We start from the raw sequence: 17,154 nt of genomic DNA on the forward strand, positions 1-17,154 counted from the left end.
TGCCCTCAGCTCAGTGGGATTATGATGAGGATCGTTACACGGGCTGGGAAATCAGTGATGTTTGCAGATGTTCAGGGAAATGTTTCATGGGACAGGGTCAGCTCTGTCACAGACTTCTTGTACCTTTATAGCCCAGCTGGTGGGCACAGGAGGAGAAAATCCAGGCTGTTTCCAGCTTGAAAATACCTGCTGACATGTGCTGTTCATCAAATGCCTGCCGTGCCTCTTCAGCACAGCTGATCAGCATGTGTGCTCCAAGTGCAGCACCCTCCGGCCAGGCTGGATTTACTCTGTGCCTTCTCTGTGTGTTGAGCACATTCCCAATCATTGTGACACCTTCTGATGAAATGGACTCCTGGCCATTTCCTTCTGGGATGTGCAGGCGAGAAATGAATGAGCCCCAGGTAACTCCCGATGCAGGATGGATAAAGCAATGGTTACCCTGGGGTTTGATCTCAGTTTAATTTCTCCCTCCAGGGTGTTGGCTGTATTGAGGATATGTTTGGGAGGGTCTTGAGAACCTGAAAAGTTGGTTAAGTAAGCCTTTGGTAATATTTGGGATTGTGAAAAACATTGGTAATATTTGGGATTGTGAAAAACAATCTTACAGGAACAACTTTCAATCTTATCATGGAATCACAGAATGGTTTGTGTTGGAAGGGACCTTAAAGTCCATCTTGTCCCAGCCCTGCCATGGGCAGGGACACCTTCCACTCACCCAGGGTACTCCAAGCCCTGTCCAACCTGGCCTTGGACAATTCCAGGGATCCAGGGGCAGCCACAGCTTCTCTGGGCACCCTGTGCCAGGGCCTCCCCACCCTCCCAGGGAACGATTCCTTCCCAGTATCCCATCCATCCCTGCCCTCTGGCAGTGGGAAGCCGTTCCCTGTGTCCTGTCCCTCTATCCCTTGTCCCCAGTCCCTCTCCAGCTCTCCTGGAACTCTTTAGGCCATGAAAGTCACTCTGTGGTCTCCATGGAGCCTTCTCCAGGTGAGCACCCCCAGCTCTCCCAGCCTGGCTCCAGCCGTTGGAGCGTCTTTGTGGCCTCCTCTGGACTCCCTCCAGCAGCTCCGGGTCCTTTTCACCTTGGGAATCCCAGGGCTGGAGCAGCTCTGCAGGTGGGGTCTCACCTGAGCAGGGATGGGGTAGAATCCCCCTCCTCTGCTGCCCACAGGGTTTCTGGGCTGGGGCACGTGCAGCTCTTATCCCCCAGCACCCTCACCTCCTTCCCCAGGGCTGCTCTCATCCATTCTGCACTCAGCCTTGTGTTTGTGCCTGGGGTTGGCTCATTCTGGGGCAGGACCCTGCACTTTGCCTTGCTGAACCTCCTGAGGTTCTCCCAGGTCCCTCTCTCAGCCCCTGTTATGCAAAGTGTCCTGCTTTAGACATCTCTAAGGTGCTTCCTAGCAAAGCTCCTTTGTCTGTAGTGCATCATTTCGCACCAATATTTTTATCTGCCATGATTTAAAAATGTTACTGGAAATCACATCTTTTCTATATGATTTTTTTAAATGCTCACAGGAGTCACTGTAATTTGTAGCTAGTTTAATTACTTATTAGGCATATATAACTGCCAATCAATAATTTAGATACTTTTGGCTCACAAGCTTTTGAAAGGAGCTTGGTTTACGAAGAGTGAACAAATATACCATTCCATCTGTTAGCCAAACCACCTGGCACAAAATCATTTGAGGCGTAATTATGTAGTTGGCAAGAATTTTTTTTTAAAAGAAGTGATTTCTAGAGTTTTCATCCCAATTGATGCTTTACTTCGTAGTGATGGAAACCTGACTAATGCAGCAAGGACCAGTTCTTTTTTTTTTTTATTATTTTTTTCACACCTCTGAATAAAATAACTTGTGTTCACCTTGCAAAAAAATGCCTAACATGATAAATATAGGAGCCAAGAGACAGGCATGAAATAATCCTGAGCCCAGTCATGGGAAGGGAATGGGAGCTGGCCTGTTCCTGCAAGCAGTTGAAAAGAGTCACATAGGAGGTGCATCATTGTCCTTTTAATCTCTGTAGGAACAGACTTGGGACAATTTGGGAAATGATTTTTCCTTCTTGGTGGCATTGCAAATGTTTTTTTCTGAGCTCAGGGTTTTATAAGATTGCTGCATCTGCAAATCTGTTTCCCTATTCTTTCAGTGACAAAATTCCTTCTTTAATCCTCTGGAAGCACAGAATACACTCAGAAGAGACTTAGCAAATAATATTTGCCATGTACAGAAACTTAATTTGGTAATGGAAGAGCAAATTGCTTACATCATTATGTACAAATCTTCTGAATAATCTGTTGTCTGACTATTTTAACAAGCTCACATTATCAAGCATGGGTTTGTTCTTTAAATTTTGCATGTGAGAAGTCAAAATGTGCCTTGTTTGTGATTTTATTCTTCAGTTTCAGTTGAACAAATTAATTATTCAAATTAAATTAAGGATGCTCTGAACTCCATCTGAGCCATAATAGGACACAAAAAGGCATCATCTTAGATAATCAACAGGTAATTTCAGAATAATTGATAGAAGGGCAGCAGCCCTGCTTTAATTATTAAAATGCGTACAAAGTGCCTTACAAGCCTTAATTAAAAATACATTCTTAGGCAATTTCTTAGCAAATCACCTTAGAAAGGGTTAATATGTCTCCCTGTCAAATACATAAATGTACCTGCTGCATCTTAAAAATCACTGCTAAGGGTGGCATTTGAAGCAGGGATTGAGAAAATTGAAGTGATGGAAAGATTTTTACAAGAGGAAAATGCAACTCCTTGTGACTTCTCATCTGCCCTACAAGCCCAGCCTGGTACACTGGAATTAGTTAACTCGAGGATGCAACAGATGCAGCTGAAGTATGTTCACTTCTGCCCCAGGTTTCTTCTGTTCTTCTTTTTTGGGGGGTAGAACGTGCAAGTTTAACAAAACACCCAGTTCTGACAAAGTGTTTGGTGTTACCTCAGCCAGAGGCAGGGCTGAGCTCCTGCTCAGTGCCCCCAGCCCCTCTCTGCACCCAGCTCAGCACCTCCTCTCCTCAGTCCCCAAAGTGTTCCAGGGTCGATTGTTACAGAATAGCAGCAGAAAATGGGCTGTTTTATGGAATTCTTCAGAAAATTTTGTAAAAAGGGGGATTCTTCCAGTTTTATGCATGTCCTACAGAAGACAGAGGAGGGAGTAAGTGACCAGGAATAACCTGTGTGTGTTCAGGATATGGGGATGTAAAGGGCTCACCCAGCCTCAGTTTCCCCAGGTGTGCAGGTTGGTTGGAAACGTGGAAATTGAGTGACTGGTCCATGAGTAACAAATTAAGAAAAACCCCACATTTTTACTGCATGATATTCCCTGTCCCAGATGCTGCTCCTAAAACATTATCTTTTTAAATCTATAAAGTTTTAGAGATGTATGTACCAAATTAGTTCCATGTTCCCATTTCTGTACAACTGTTCCTTGTTTTTAATGCCTTTTTTTTTTTTTTTTTTGCATCGGTGATGTCGTGTACAGTGAGTTCCAAATGTTATTTTTTTAAAATGTTATGATTGTTCCTGATGCCAGGGAGTGCGTGGCCCCTGTCACACTCTGCATCCTCTTCTTGCAAGCAAGCAGGAAAAAAAAAAATAAAAAATCCATCTGCACAACAGCTTGTGCACTGAGTAATGACGAGAAACAACACAGGAGTGCAGCAGGCATTTAATGAGGGATAGAAAAAAATAATATACGGTGAGGAAACATAAAATTGAAGGGGGAGTAAAAAACGACGGGTGTGTGCTTGTTCCAAAGCTGCTGCCCGGTGGTTCGGGTGGTTTCTGCAGCAGCCGGTGGGGACTGGCCACTAGAGGGGGGGTGGATCCACGTTTTGCTCTTGTAGATCTGTAGATTCTTCCGCTCCCTCCTCGCAAACTTTCCCAAATCACTCATCCTTTCACCTGGCAGGGTTTTATCCTTATCTAGCACTCAGATTCTTTTCTAACTTAGCCTTAACAGAATTTTCTAGCTGAAGCCATAGGCGTGGTTTATATCACAATATTTAATTCCTTGAGAGCTGTTCCATTAGACATGTTATTCCACTTTTCTTTTTTCCTCTTTTTTTTCCCCTCTCTGCACACTGGGCAGAGACTGTAATGCAATGCCCTGCAAGACAGCTGTCCAATTGTTGCCTATAACTTCCATCAGCGAGGCACAGATGAACAGTTCCCCTTATATCTTGTCTTTCGCTTTGTATTTGACAATTCAGAATTCCATCCATCAAAGCTTATATAAGCTTCAGCCTTTGGAAGTCCCTTTGCACATCCACACGATTTCCATTATTTTTCACTATATAAATAATCTGTCGTTTGAAAAATGCCATCTATTTCCTGATCATAGCTGAGATGATTCAGCAGTCCTGACCCTGAGACCACACTGTGCTCCATTTTTTCCCTGTATGAATAAAAAGCCACTTTATTTTTGAATTCCTACCTAGTTTTCTATGACAATGGAGCTTGTCTTATTTATGGGAAAGTGAATAGCTTGTCAAAAGCTCTTCAAAAGTCCAAATATGATTTGTTGTTTTAAATTCCCTCGTGCTTTATACAGGCCTTCGTTTCCCAGTTTCTAGTACCTACAAAAAATAGATCTGACACAGATTTTTAGCTTGTTTGTTTCGAGTTTGATTTTCCAGGACTTATTCATCAAATCCTCATTAAGAATTTTCATTAATAGCCATAGCTTGACTCCTGTGCTAATGAAAAATGACAGATTGAGGCTGGAGCATCCTACATGGTGAGAAAGGAGAACCAGGGGAAAAAAAAGAGTTTTCAACTCTTATTAGGAAAGATACTCAGTGCAACTTCATAAAACTACTCAAGGAACTTTTTGGGAAGTTCTTCATTCTGCCAGCTAGAATAACCCAATGCAATTCCCAACAGTTGCTAGAATCAGAGAAATAGACACACAGAGCAATATAGGAAGGTTTGCTTTGGTCTAGAAGTGCCACCCATTGAGAAAACAACTTTTGGCTTAGCATATTCCCCATGAAGCCCAAGCACAATCTCCATGGGTTCAGTTCTCTGTGTGACAGCAATGAAAAGGCAAAAAACTTTAAAAATCGACCAAAAAGCCAATCATGACAAAGCCAAGATGGACAGAGGAATAAGCCCAGGGTTCAGCTCCCCGGGACTTTGTGGATTTCTGTTTCCTACTGGAGATGTAGGTTTATATAGGCTCATTGGTTATCAGAAATCACCACAGAGCTTTGTTATCACCTGCTGAGGATCAGCTGTGTTGGTTGTCAGCTAAATCTCCTTCTGATTCATCTCTTATGGGCACTGTCCCCTTTACAATTTCCCCCTCTTTTTTTTTTTTTAGCAGTGATTTCCTCTTTGATGTAATCCCCCCCCCCCTTTTTTTTTTTCAGCTGGTGCTCTGTGCCCTCCACTTTCCTCAAGCCCTGTCCCACGCAGGGATTTTGTTTTGTGGGTTTTCCCCAGAGAGGGAATGTCAGCTGCATTCCTCCTGCTTGTTTGCTGTCTCCATGATTTCTTCATCTCTCAGGCCATAGGATGCACATCCAATTTATTAGACTACAGCAATTACATAATAAATTTATGGCATCCAGTTGTTGTTTGGGAATTTGATCTGACAGGAGCAGAGGGTTCTGGGTTGCTTGGAAAGGGAGTTATGGTGCAGGGGGAAGGTTTGTGAAGGTGGAGGCAGCTGAATTCGCTGGTAAAGAAAAACAAAATGTCCAACATGGAGTGACATTTGCATGGAATTAAGGTAAACATTTGACATCCAGTGGCCTCTTTAGCACAAGGATTGCAAACCTTTGAGCAGCAGCCACAAATTTGTTTGCTGTGGGAAAAAAATTACACTGGAAAATAATGTGGATCAGAGAAGTAAATTTTCTATTATAAGCTTTATTATGGAGACAAGTTTAAAAAAAAAAGGAAAAAAAAAGAGTGGGTAAAAAAAATCCCTAGATGGTTTATCTCATTATTATTAACATTCTTTAATATTTACGAGGCTCTCTAAGCAAGCCAGGCTGTCAGAGAGGCACTGGACCACAAAGACAGATCCAGGTTTACTCTTGGGAGCTCACTTTACCTCTCATCCTGCAAAGAGGGTTGATAGCAGACATGTTTCAAAGGGCTGACAGTTGTGAAAAGGCTCAAAACCTCAGGAATTCAGTACCTGTGGACTGTTCTTGCAGCTTAGTTTGGGATTTTCAGAGCTCTCCTCTTCCTCCTTCCCCTCCTGTTTTTTGATTCACCCTGCCTGTGAGACTCTGGGAATGAAAAATGTGAGAATGGGTAAGAAGGGTTAAAAATTAGATGGAAAGTATATATTTTGAAAGGTATTCAGAAATCTGTTTTCAGTTTGAGTCCCCCAGCTCTCAGGAGGATGTTTGCTCATACCTGACTGTAACCACTAGGGTACAGAGGTGTGCTACTGCAGGAAGATCTGCTGTACATGAGTTGCATTTTTTTCATTGGATCAGCCCTTAAATCAGTTTGATGTGTCCATGCATATTTTTATAAATCTTTGATTTTACCAAAGAAATTTTCTACCCTCTCTGCAGTGTCTGTGCTCTCAGGAGAAAGGCACATCAGCAAAAAGGGCCAGATTAAAGTTGGTAATAAATTAATAACTGGGCTTTGTGTCTAATCACGTCAGTCAGAGAACTCTGCTGTGCTAAAAGTGATAATTCAGTGATGAAGTAGATTTTTCTACTTACCTGTTGCCTTTGAAATCTTGGATTTAGTCTTTGTTAGCTCAGAAATGGAAGGGAATTGGTCATGTTCCCATAGCACCCGTGCTGAAAGACATCTTTCTGGCAGTAGTGACTGTGTATGGTGAGGATGTGCAGAACATGAGAGCAGGGAAATGATTTAAAATAAAAGTGCCTTAGCAGAATAGTCGGTGCTGTTTGCCAAGCACAGATGTGCATAGTATTAATGTATCAATCCTTTAGCACTGCCACCTACCTCTGATTTTCATCATATTTACATATTTGGATTTTTAGGAAGAGGAGAGATGGAGGGAAAGGTGAAAAGCTGGTGTTTATTTTCAACTGAATTTCTTCTCTTGTGATGCAAATCTGGGACTTGGAGCTCAAACTCCTTTCAGTGCAGCCTCTTCCCTTTGAGTGTCTCCCCCAGCTATCACCCCAGCAAAGGGAGTAAGAACAGTAATTGCTTTAAAGCCTCAAGAATTGTGCCTGGATGCCAACAAGTGACGTGATCTTAATTAAATAAAAAAAAAAAAAAAAACCAAACAAACAGAAAAACCCCGAGAAAATGAAACAAAAAACCCCAAAAAACCCAATTGCCCTGTTCTCACAGAAGTACAGATTTCATTGCGAATATGTTCACTTTAGAGCAGACAGGGTGCAATAAAATTACAGTGCTCTGCAGCATTCATCTCAGCTCTTCACAGCCACCCACCCAATTACAAGCTGTGTCTTGCCAGCAGAAGACTGTTGCTTGGTTTCTGTATTATTTTTATAGCTTTGCTTTCCTCTCCATAACTTTAGAGGTAGGCTGTGCTTACTCCTTTCCTTTCACCAGGTTTTTCTTCTGCTGTTAAAAAAAAATAAAAAATAAAAAAATGGCTGGTATGGAAAGTCTTTCTCATGGCTCTAAATGTGATTTGGTTTTTAATGTAGAATATGCTCCGAATAGTTGTTTCTAATACCTTAATAGCTCTGGTTTATGTCAGTAATTATATGAAAGGTTAATCTTTAAATCACCAGCATTTCCTAAATTCCTAATCAACTTCATGCTTGGAAAGGAACTCGCATAAATACTCAATTTGTTAATATTAGACTGGGTTGGGCAGGTCAAGGAAAAGTATAACCTTGGTGCATAATGGTAAATTGCACACAGCAAAAATATCTCAGATCTGTTTGTCATTAGAGCTGTGAATGTGGAAGCTGACTATGAGTGTAGATATAATTAGCAGGAGAATCCACAGTAGCTCAAGATCACCCATCCCTCTAGATGAGGGTTTCTTTAAAAAAATATATATATTTTTGGTAGAAAAGTCTGCTTTTCTAGCAAGTCTTTGGTGAACTGTGATTAGGATAGCTAAGAAAACCAGCCCAAAAAAATTGGTGGCAGAGGCACAGCGCAGGATGGGCAGGCAGAGTGATGGATGAGGGGACATTGTGCTCCCCGGGGACAGGGAGGTGGCGGAGGAAATGACGGGGCTGCGGACACGTGTTTGGGGAAGCGTGTCGGGCTGCGCCTCCCTCCCTGCTCTGCTGGGAAAGGCAAGGGGAGAGAGATGCTGGGCATCTTCCTTAAATCCCTGCTGTTGTCCTTGCCACAGCCCGAACGTGGGAGGGGAAGGCACGGAAAAATCTCATTTCCCATGTGTGCACAGTGCCCCCCTTGCCTTCTCACCAGCTCTCATCTTCCCTTTCATCCTGTCCCTTCACCCCTTCCTTTTCTCCCTGCTGCTGAATGGAGCTATTTAGTGGTGTACCCTCCTTTGCAGAAGCTGTTTCATCCCTGCTTGCACAGTCTTTAAAACTGCTTTCTCCACCCACCCTCAGTCTTGGTTTTTCATCTGTGCTCCTTCTTTAGGTTAACCATCTTTACAAAAGGAAAAGGCAGAGGAATCCAGAAACACCCTGAGTTTGGTTGCCATTGCTCCAGTCTTCCCTCTTATCTTTTGTCTCCTGTTAATTTCATTATTATCACTGCTATTATTATAATAGCACTAGAAATGAGCTTCCTCATTAAACACTCCCTTTTTGCCATTCTGAATACCACTGTAGAAGCTGGAGGGGGGAGGAAGGGGGACTCAGAGAGTCCTTTTGCTGTTAATGCAGAATGAGACTCACACAAGGAGCAAATGTAGTCCATCTCAAAAGCAAATGAGAGTTGTTTTTTTTTTTGTTTTTTTTTTTGCCAGCACTGAAGAAAATTATCAAATAGACTCGTTTCAACTACCCCTCAATGCCTTAGCCATGAAAACATACAGAATATATTAAAGCATACAAAAATACCCTTAGGGATGGTTCATGGTCTTTCTGTGGCACAGGGTGGGCAGGGAGCTGGATCAGCCTGGTCCAGAGCATCCTTGCTGTGACCACAAGGAATGGATCATCCCTTGGGCTCACCCCCTGCAGCACCCAGACATGGCAAAGGAGGGAATTGGCACCTTTAACAGAATTTCTTTGTATTTTATATTTTCAGGCCAGAAACAGAATGTGGTACATTAGCATTGATTCTGTGGTTTCATAGCATTTTTTTTTAAAGTAGTACAGAAAGGAAGGGAAAAAAGGCAGAAAGGAAAATAAATCATCCCTTATATACATTCAAAGCATACACAGCAACAGTTCCTTCAGCACTGGGTGCACTGTGAGTGGGTATTGATGTTAGCAGCAAGAGAATGCATATTAGAGATCTGTAACACTGGTACTGCTAACCAGCTCAGGAAAGGTAGTGCTTTTGCTTGCCTTTCACCCTTGTCTGTGTGCAAAAAGACAGTTAAATATTAAAAAAAAAACAAAAACAAAAAACAAAACAAAAACAATGTTAATTACCTAATTATAAAAGGGAGATTAGTCCTATTAAGTGGAAACATCAAAAAGGGAATATTTAAAATATTTCCCTTCCTTTGATGTTCCCCAAGCATTTCATGGACAAAACACTGTTCACAACTCACCCCAAAAGCATCTTTTTTTTTCCTTTTTTTGTCCTTTTGATTTTTGAGCCATTGAATAGGCTACAGTAAGGGCATCAAAAGAGAGGGAATAACTTATCTCTGGGCAGTTGTTGAACATGAAATTTGGGAGAAAGAATTGGGGAAAATCTGTCCCTGAAGTTGCTCTAAATGCAGTACAAATATAATAACTCTCATATACACCAATGCAAGTAGCCTGGAGCAGGATGAATAACTGGATTTGCAATAGCTGGATTGAAATGACATACAGGCTCTTTTATTTCTTTATTACCCACACAGATTTCATGTAAATTTTCAGCCTGGATGTGGGCACCCTGTGGAGTGCCTTCATGCCTCGTAACAGCAGAGACACCCTCTTTTCTCCAATAAATATTCAGAGGGTGTCAAGATCTCCAGAAATCCTCTGGGGATCACCAGGAGGTTGTCTCTAGAAGGGATTACCCTTAGGAAAAGATTTCTGCATGAGGATTTTGAAATACATCCTTTAATAAGTGCTGTGCTCTCCATGGAGGGATCCATCCATCATCCTGCTCAGGGTGGCAAGCCATTGGTGGCCATCACCTCTCTTCAGGAGAAGTGGCAAGAGGCAAAACCCAAATCAGCTCTCACTCAAGAAATCACTGCACCTTCAAAGAAAAATGCTCTGTTCCGTTTACTTGGGCTGTCAATGCCAGATGCATGGAGCACAGAGGTGAATAAATTCCAAAGGCAGAATTGCTCAAATCTTTGCAAACGTAGCTGGAGGTTGCTAACACCAATAAACAGCAGGGATGACTCCAGAGGGGTGCAGTCACTCGTGTGTTTCAAATACAACCCACAAAAAGGCTAAAAATACACGGAAATACAACCACGGGAAGATTGTTTGTTGGTATCAGGCTTGTCTCAGGTTCACAGGGGCAAAACCATGACTGCACCAACACATTTCCTGATAGCAACAGGGGGGTCATTATCAAAATAAAGCCAGTTCATATTTTGTTTTACCATATGCAGACAGTATTTTAACAACCTTGGTTGATTTTGGAAGCTTCCTGGCAAGTGGCTGTACCCAAGTGCTGCCTGAGGGCTTGGGGAACACATAGCCCTGTCCAAAGTTAGAGAGCCAATTTTTCACAGTTAAATTCCCTATTGATTTCAGAGAAAGGTTTAATGGGGAAAATAAATATAGCTGGGCCCACAGTTACATTGGCATAAAGTACTTTTGCTTCAAGCATGGTCAGGAACCCAAAGAGAGGAGGGGCTCTGTACCTTCCCTCTGTTAGGTTTGTACATGTACACTCAACCCCTCAGGTCACTTGGGAGTTTCAGGATGGATCAGGCCCTTGTGGGCTTGAGGCATAGAGAGAGAAATGTGCATTTGTTTAAGAGAGAAAAGCCTGGGTTTAACAGTGCTTGCTTGTTTGAAAGCTGGGGGTGAATTTGCAGTGGCTTTAGGAAAAACAAGCAGTTGATTTTCATTAAATTTTCTGTGAAACTGTCCTCTCCCAGTACATAATCTCATTGCTTTCACAGATGGCATTACAGTCTCACTGAGTAAAAATTTTTGATTAAGAGGTTATTTTCATGTTTTATAATACATGGTATGAGACAGAGGAAAATAAGTTCTGACTCCTTAAAAATAGTTTCAGTCAGAAAATAAACACAAAATTAACTCTTTACATTTAAAATTAATGGCTAAAACCTGCTATGCAAGAAAACAAATTATTTCTTCTGTGCCTGTTTTTCTGCTTTATAAGCCTGCTGTACCCTTGTAAGAGTAGATAGCACTTTAATGCAATGAAAAAAGGAAAAAAAAAAACAGTGCTGCATTAAAATGCATGTAAAATTTTGGAATTGCTCCTCTCTTGGTGGTAACCTGAGGATAGAGAAACATGTGCAAAGCATAGAAATTTCACCCAGTTCATCATCCATCACATTTTATTCACATGTAATGCTGTAGGAAGAAAATTTCAAGATGCTCTGCCTGATGTTATAAAACTCCCTCATCGTCAATTAGTGTGAGAGGAGCTGCTGAAAAGATCAATCGTTTGCTTGTTCACATTCTGGAATGAAAAATCCAAAATACAAGGAAAGGAAGCCTTTATTTAAGGGCAGTCAGATAAAACAGCTGTGGGATTCTACATCATGAAATCACTGCTTATATCCATCAATGCCATTTTTCAGTCCTTGGTAAGGAGGGTACATCTGCCTCCAGCCTCTGCAGAGGTTTTGGGGTTGTTTTGTTAGTGAAGGCTGGTGGTGGAAGGGAGGGACACGAGCTGGGCTTTGCCAGCACTTTACTACAGGACCCAGAAGGGTGCTCTGAAAACTCTCTGTCCTACCCTGGCAGTGGTTTTGCTCTTGAGTTTCACCACTGAGACCCAAAGAACTGCTTTTGCTCTTCTCTGTTCACCATGGCACCACAGGGCACAAAACAAGGGGGTCTTTGCTCTTGGCACAGCTCAAAACAACCATAAAAGTGGTAAATGCAAGTAAAAACCCTTCAATTTAACACTATTTCTTTTTGGTTTTTATATTAAAGTAAATTCTGATGAGCACATTTTGGCAGTGTTTCACTTGTTTGGCTTTTGTTGGTTGTTTTTTCTTAGTGAGTCCTCACAATATCATCAGTTTTGATACAAAATACTTTTAGGGGTTATAATGCAGTTTTTATGGATCTTACAGTAACTAACAAGAGAGCTGTACTTAAAAATCCTCAGAAATCCTGTCCTAGTGACACAGTCAAAACTTCAGCCTTTCTGAGGTGCTCTGGCTCCTTGTTGTACTGACGTCCACTTACAGGTAGCACATTAACAAAAATAGAATTCCAGTGTCATGCTTCATATCTTCAGCAACATGATGTACGTGAATGTGTGCTAATTACAATGGGAAGCCACCTGGGTCATTTTAAGCTTTCTATTTTACGTGGCTTCTTTGCTCCTCTACTTTTCATTTCAACACTCAGCATGAAGAGAGAGGTTAAACTGTTGCATTTTGTATACAGGGGACCATTCATGTAATATACACCAGTCTGTAAAAACTGTAAATGCTATTTTTTTTTTTTTATTTTAAACAGTTTTCTTAGTTTACAAAAGATCAATAATTGGTACCTTTTTTTACACTCTCAGATTCCTGAATATTGACAGATCTTCAAAGGGAGTATTAGCATATGAAACCTTAAGATTGGCTGTCCTGAAGGTTTTTAAGACACGATAAAGCTAAAATATCAAGTCTTTTGGACAGCCTCTCTTAAACAATTTGGGCAGGGGTGCACGTCAGAAATCACCAGCAAAGCCCAGCACCCCCCCCCCCACCCCGTGCCACTGTCTGCCTGCACGCTGTTATTTGGTTGCACACTGTTTAAATCCCAAAGGAAAATCACACCTCGCATTCCCTCGCTGGCTGCTGGTGACAGGAGCAAGATCCGTACTCATTAATGATCACCAGGGCTCCCTCAATGTGGTTGGGTTTGTAATCAACATAATACTCCTGGGCTGACATGGCAGCCATTTGGTGCATGGTCTGTTTTTGCTTCTGCTTCCTGCGCTGTGTGACAAAGCACTGTCTTAGTTGCCTTAAGCCGGCTGGGAAGCACTTCCAGGAGACATACAACACCAAAACCACGATGAGGAAGGAAAAAATCAGTGCCATGGTGCCCGTCACCACCTTGTGAATCTGCACGGCGTTCTCGGAGTTCTCGCCGGGCATGGTGATGGTGACGGCGTACGTGGTCCGGTCCTCGTCGCCGTCGGGCGCGTCGTAGGTGGCGGTGGCCGAGCCATAGCCCGGCGTCTGCTCGCTGTTGTTGGTCACCGGGGAGAAGGTGTTGACGCTCGTGGGGTCGGCGTCCTCGCACAAGTGGAAGGCGTAGACGGCGTCCAAAACATCCTCTCCCTGGGCGTACTCGGGGGTGGCACAGAGCAGGTTGCTGTCGTAGCGACCCTGGAAGTTGCTGAGCCAGGAGGCCAGGGCGCAGACGTTCCGGCTGCAATCCCAGGCGTTGGCGGAGAGGCTGATGCTCGTGAGGGACTTCCAGGAGTCGAGGACTCGGGAGTCGATGTAGGTCAGCCGGTTGGAGTCCAGCTGCAGGGATTTGAGATGAGGTACACTTTCGAAAACGTGAGGTTCGATGTATTCGATTTCGTTGCCAGAGAGATCCATCTTTTCGAGTTGCCATATCCAGTCCAAAGTGTTTACTACGATGGTAACTTTATTCCTTCGCAAGCAGAGGGAGTGCAGGGAGATGAGCCTGGGAAAATGGGCTAAATTCACTTTCACCAAGTCATTGTGCTCGAGGTGCAGCTCAGTGAGTTTGAACAAGCCAGCAAAAGAGTTTCGAGCCAGGCTCTTTAACTGATTGTATCCTATGTCTAGAAACTTCAGGCTGCGACAGTCCTGAAAAATTCTCACCGGCACGAACTTGATGGCGTTCGACCGCATGTGCAAAGTTGTCAGTTTTCTCAGCCCGTGGAACAGGTCAGGCTCCAAAGACTGCAGGTTGTTGTATGATAAATCCACACTGCGCAAGTTTGGCATGGGGCGGAAAGTGGTGTTGGGCAGTTGGGTTATTTTGTTGGAACTCAGGGTGAGCTCTTTAACTCGCCGCAATTTTTGAAAGGCATTCCCCTCCACTGAGCAAATGTGATTGTGATCCAGATAGAGCCACGTGAGCTGCATTAACCCTGTGAACTGTCCATCATGCAGCTCTGAAAGGCTGTTGTACCGCAGAGACAAGCCCATCATGCCCGACAGGTTGCGAGGCATCTCTGTGAGATTCAGTGATTCACAGTACAAAAGCCTGCCCTCACACCGACAGAGCTGTGGACACCCACTATTCACAGCTGGAAGCATTTTAGAAAAGATACCCAGCGTACACAATATCAACCCCGGGGGCTTCCTCAGCAGCCAGTTTAAACAGAGACCAATAAGAAGGAAATCCATTAGCAAGAATATTTCCAAATATGCTTGAGAATGTCCATTGAGTCTTTTCAAATTCTACATCATATTTTATTTAAAGGAGGAAAAAAAAAAAAAAAAAGGCAAACCAACGAAACAAAGCCCGAAAACCAAAGCAAAACAGCAAACAGAACAAACACAGAGGCAAATATTTCACTTTACAGCATGCAGGAGCTGTGCAGCATTAAAGTTCACAGACATTCAAAGGTAAAATGATAGTGATTTTGTTCATGTTAAATGCTGCAGCAAAGGAAAAAAAAAATCTTTCTTCATGAAAGAATTTAATTAAAAAGTGTCTTACCCACCCTTTTCCAGAGAGTGACAACCTCCATTCAGTTGCTTCCTTTGTGTTTGGACTAATTATATGCAGAGCTAAAAAAGACCCCTCTGTGCTACAAATTCAGTCCCTTTCAATGTTGTGCAAGGCTGGCAAGCTCACAATGTCTCACTTCGCTTCTGCTCAACGAGCGAAAGGCTTGTCCAGCTAGCTTTTGAGCTGCCTCCTAGGACCTGCAAGTTTCAGAACTATGTACATGAGCTTGATCTTCTCCTTCTCCCTCTGTCCTTTCCTCTGCAGTTAACACTGTGGCGTGAAAAAAACTCCAAACTCTTTACTAACGACTCCACAGGATTTGTCAATCTGTTTAATGTCCATCATTTGCAACGACCATGGACCGGCACCACCTTTACTCCAGAGAGAGGTTACCATTCATTCACAGACCGGCTAAGGGTCGCTTTATTTCCCATTCTTTGTTCGCTTTGCTTGTTAGGTGATGCTTAGAGCAGAGAGAGACAGCAAGAATCCCTTCCCTTCAGCTGAGCAGTATGTTGCTAGAGCATGCAGAGGCACCCAGTGTTCACTGAGTGTCGTAAGCTGCTCATGATTGTACGCCTGCACTGTGCATCTCAGACATGGGCAGATTGAAAAGGGGTGGGCATAAAACCAACATCGGAGCGAACCAGGAAAGTAATATATGCTCTTTGATGAAATGGAAAATACTTTAAGCCTATCTCGCCATTTCTCAAACAGGCACGCTCACACAGCCGCACAAATCATCAAAAGCGAGGCAGTGCTAAGTAGGAAGCTTGAGAATTAGGATTCTTTCTCTTTTTTTTTTTTTTTTTTTTTTCCTTCGGATGCTTTTGTTTAAAGTCTGAATTTATAAGCTATTAGCCAGGAGAGGGAGAGACTCGATTACTTGCTTTGGGAAGGAATATGTAAACCAGTCTTTTTGGATTGCTTTTTCTCTCTAATTCCGATGATGAGATTTGCCTTTTGGTCTTTGGGTGGAGGATTGAGGGGTGTGTGGGGGGAAAATGTGTTTTTTTTTCTTCTGACATTGTCTAAATAGAGCATGATTTGAAATTCTGTGCATTCTTTCTCAGAGAAATACAGCCAGAGCTGTGCAAATAGGAATGTCTCATTTCATATAAGCTTTAATTACATTTGGTCTTGTTCCATCCTGCATATTTTGTGTGTTCAGCACGTGCCTTTCCTAAAGGCTTTTTTTTTTTTTTTTCCTTTTTCTTTGCAGTGTATGCTATGGCACACAGAACTCAAATTCTAGCAGCATAAAGATTACTGTGCTTTTTGAATAAGATCAATGCATAGGTTGCTGTGAGCATGTCAGCAGCATGCAAAGAGGGGGTTTCAAACCCCATTAGTTAATAAGTTTAGCAGATTGTGCTGGTTTTTGTTCGGTGTTCCAAGAAAAAAAAAAATCTTTGCTGGCTAATTTGCAGTCCTCATTCTCTATGGGAAAGGCATCGTCAGTGAGCTCTGTAATTTTTACTGACTGAAAAATGTATGGTATTTCTGTCAGGAAAACACTGGCCATCTTTTCCTATTATGAAGTAGAATCTCAAGCCCTTGTGCTGGTGAGAGCGATCGGAGCTGACAGCTCCCAATTCTGCATCAATACCCAATGAAGAAGTTCCGCACGGATTTTAGGATGCAAGGATTGCAGAGGATCGTGCTGATTTTAAGCGGGCATCGGATGCAAAATGCTGGAGGGACAGGGCAAAACCACTGTGTTTGCCTTCTTTTTCACAGCTGTGTTAATTTAAAAGAAATTCCTTGTTTTGGTGGTGTCTGTTGCAGAGCTAAACATTGTGTTTGAGTGTGGCTGCTGTGAGTGTGTGCTGGGAGAGATCAAGGAATGCAGTAATTTGATGCAGTAAAAGTTGCTTTGCAGAAGTCCTGGCAAACTTAAAGCTCTGGTGCATAAAAATAAAAATGTGTGAAGGAGATTCATTACTAATGGATTTGCCAGAAACAATCTTAAATAAATTACAAATATAAACCATTTAAATTGCGGTTTCGGAACCTGGAGATCAATGTGCTTTTATGCTCCCCGTTCAGTTTATTTGCATTTTTCTGCTCTTCACAACCTTTCAGTGGTCTCAAAGAAAAATGTTATACTGTAATAGTATATGAGACTCATCCATGTTTTAGCACTTGGGCAGGAGAGCTGAAGGTGGTTTTCCTCTCCCCAGATCATGCAGTTTTATTCAAAGCAGGCTGTTTATGCAAGTGTCCACTGGTTGCAGTACACC

The 17,154-nt window shown here is 42.6% G+C and overlaps 2 protein-coding genes across 6 annotated transcripts in view; one reads left to right on the forward strand and one right to left on the reverse strand.

Moving 5' to 3' along the window:
• CTNNA2 (catenin alpha 2) overlaps positions 1 to 17,154 on the forward strand; it is a 464,788-nt gene that overhangs the window by 292,673 nt on the left and 154,961 nt on the right. The window contains exon 1 of one of the 5 annotated variants that reach the window (XM_038135462.1): positions 13,727 to 13,745. The exons of 3 other annotated variants lie outside the window; for them this stretch is intronic. The gene's annotated coding sequence lies outside the window, so the exon portion shown is untranslated. Of the gene's footprint in view, positions 1 to 13,726; positions 13,746 to 15,546; positions 15,566 to 17,154 lie in introns of those variants that run through there. One more of the 5 variants, XM_038135461.1, reaches the window with a different exon arrangement.
• LRRTM1 (leucine rich repeat transmembrane neuronal 1) lies at positions 9,143 to 15,496 on the reverse strand. The gene has a single exon (XM_038135464.1). It carries the CDS (start codon positions 14,581 to 14,583, stop codon positions 13,021 to 13,023), a length of 1,563 nt encoding a protein of 520 aa, XP_037991392.1. The 5' UTR covers positions 14,584 to 15,496; the 3' UTR covers positions 9,143 to 13,020.

The sequence above is a fragment of the Motacilla alba genome, chromosome 4 (genome assembly GCF_015832195.1).
Source record: "Motacilla alba alba isolate MOTALB_02 chromosome 4, Motacilla_alba_V1.0_pri, whole genome shotgun sequence".
Taxonomy (NCBI): Eukaryota; Metazoa; Chordata; class Aves; order Passeriformes; family Motacillidae; genus Motacilla; species Motacilla alba.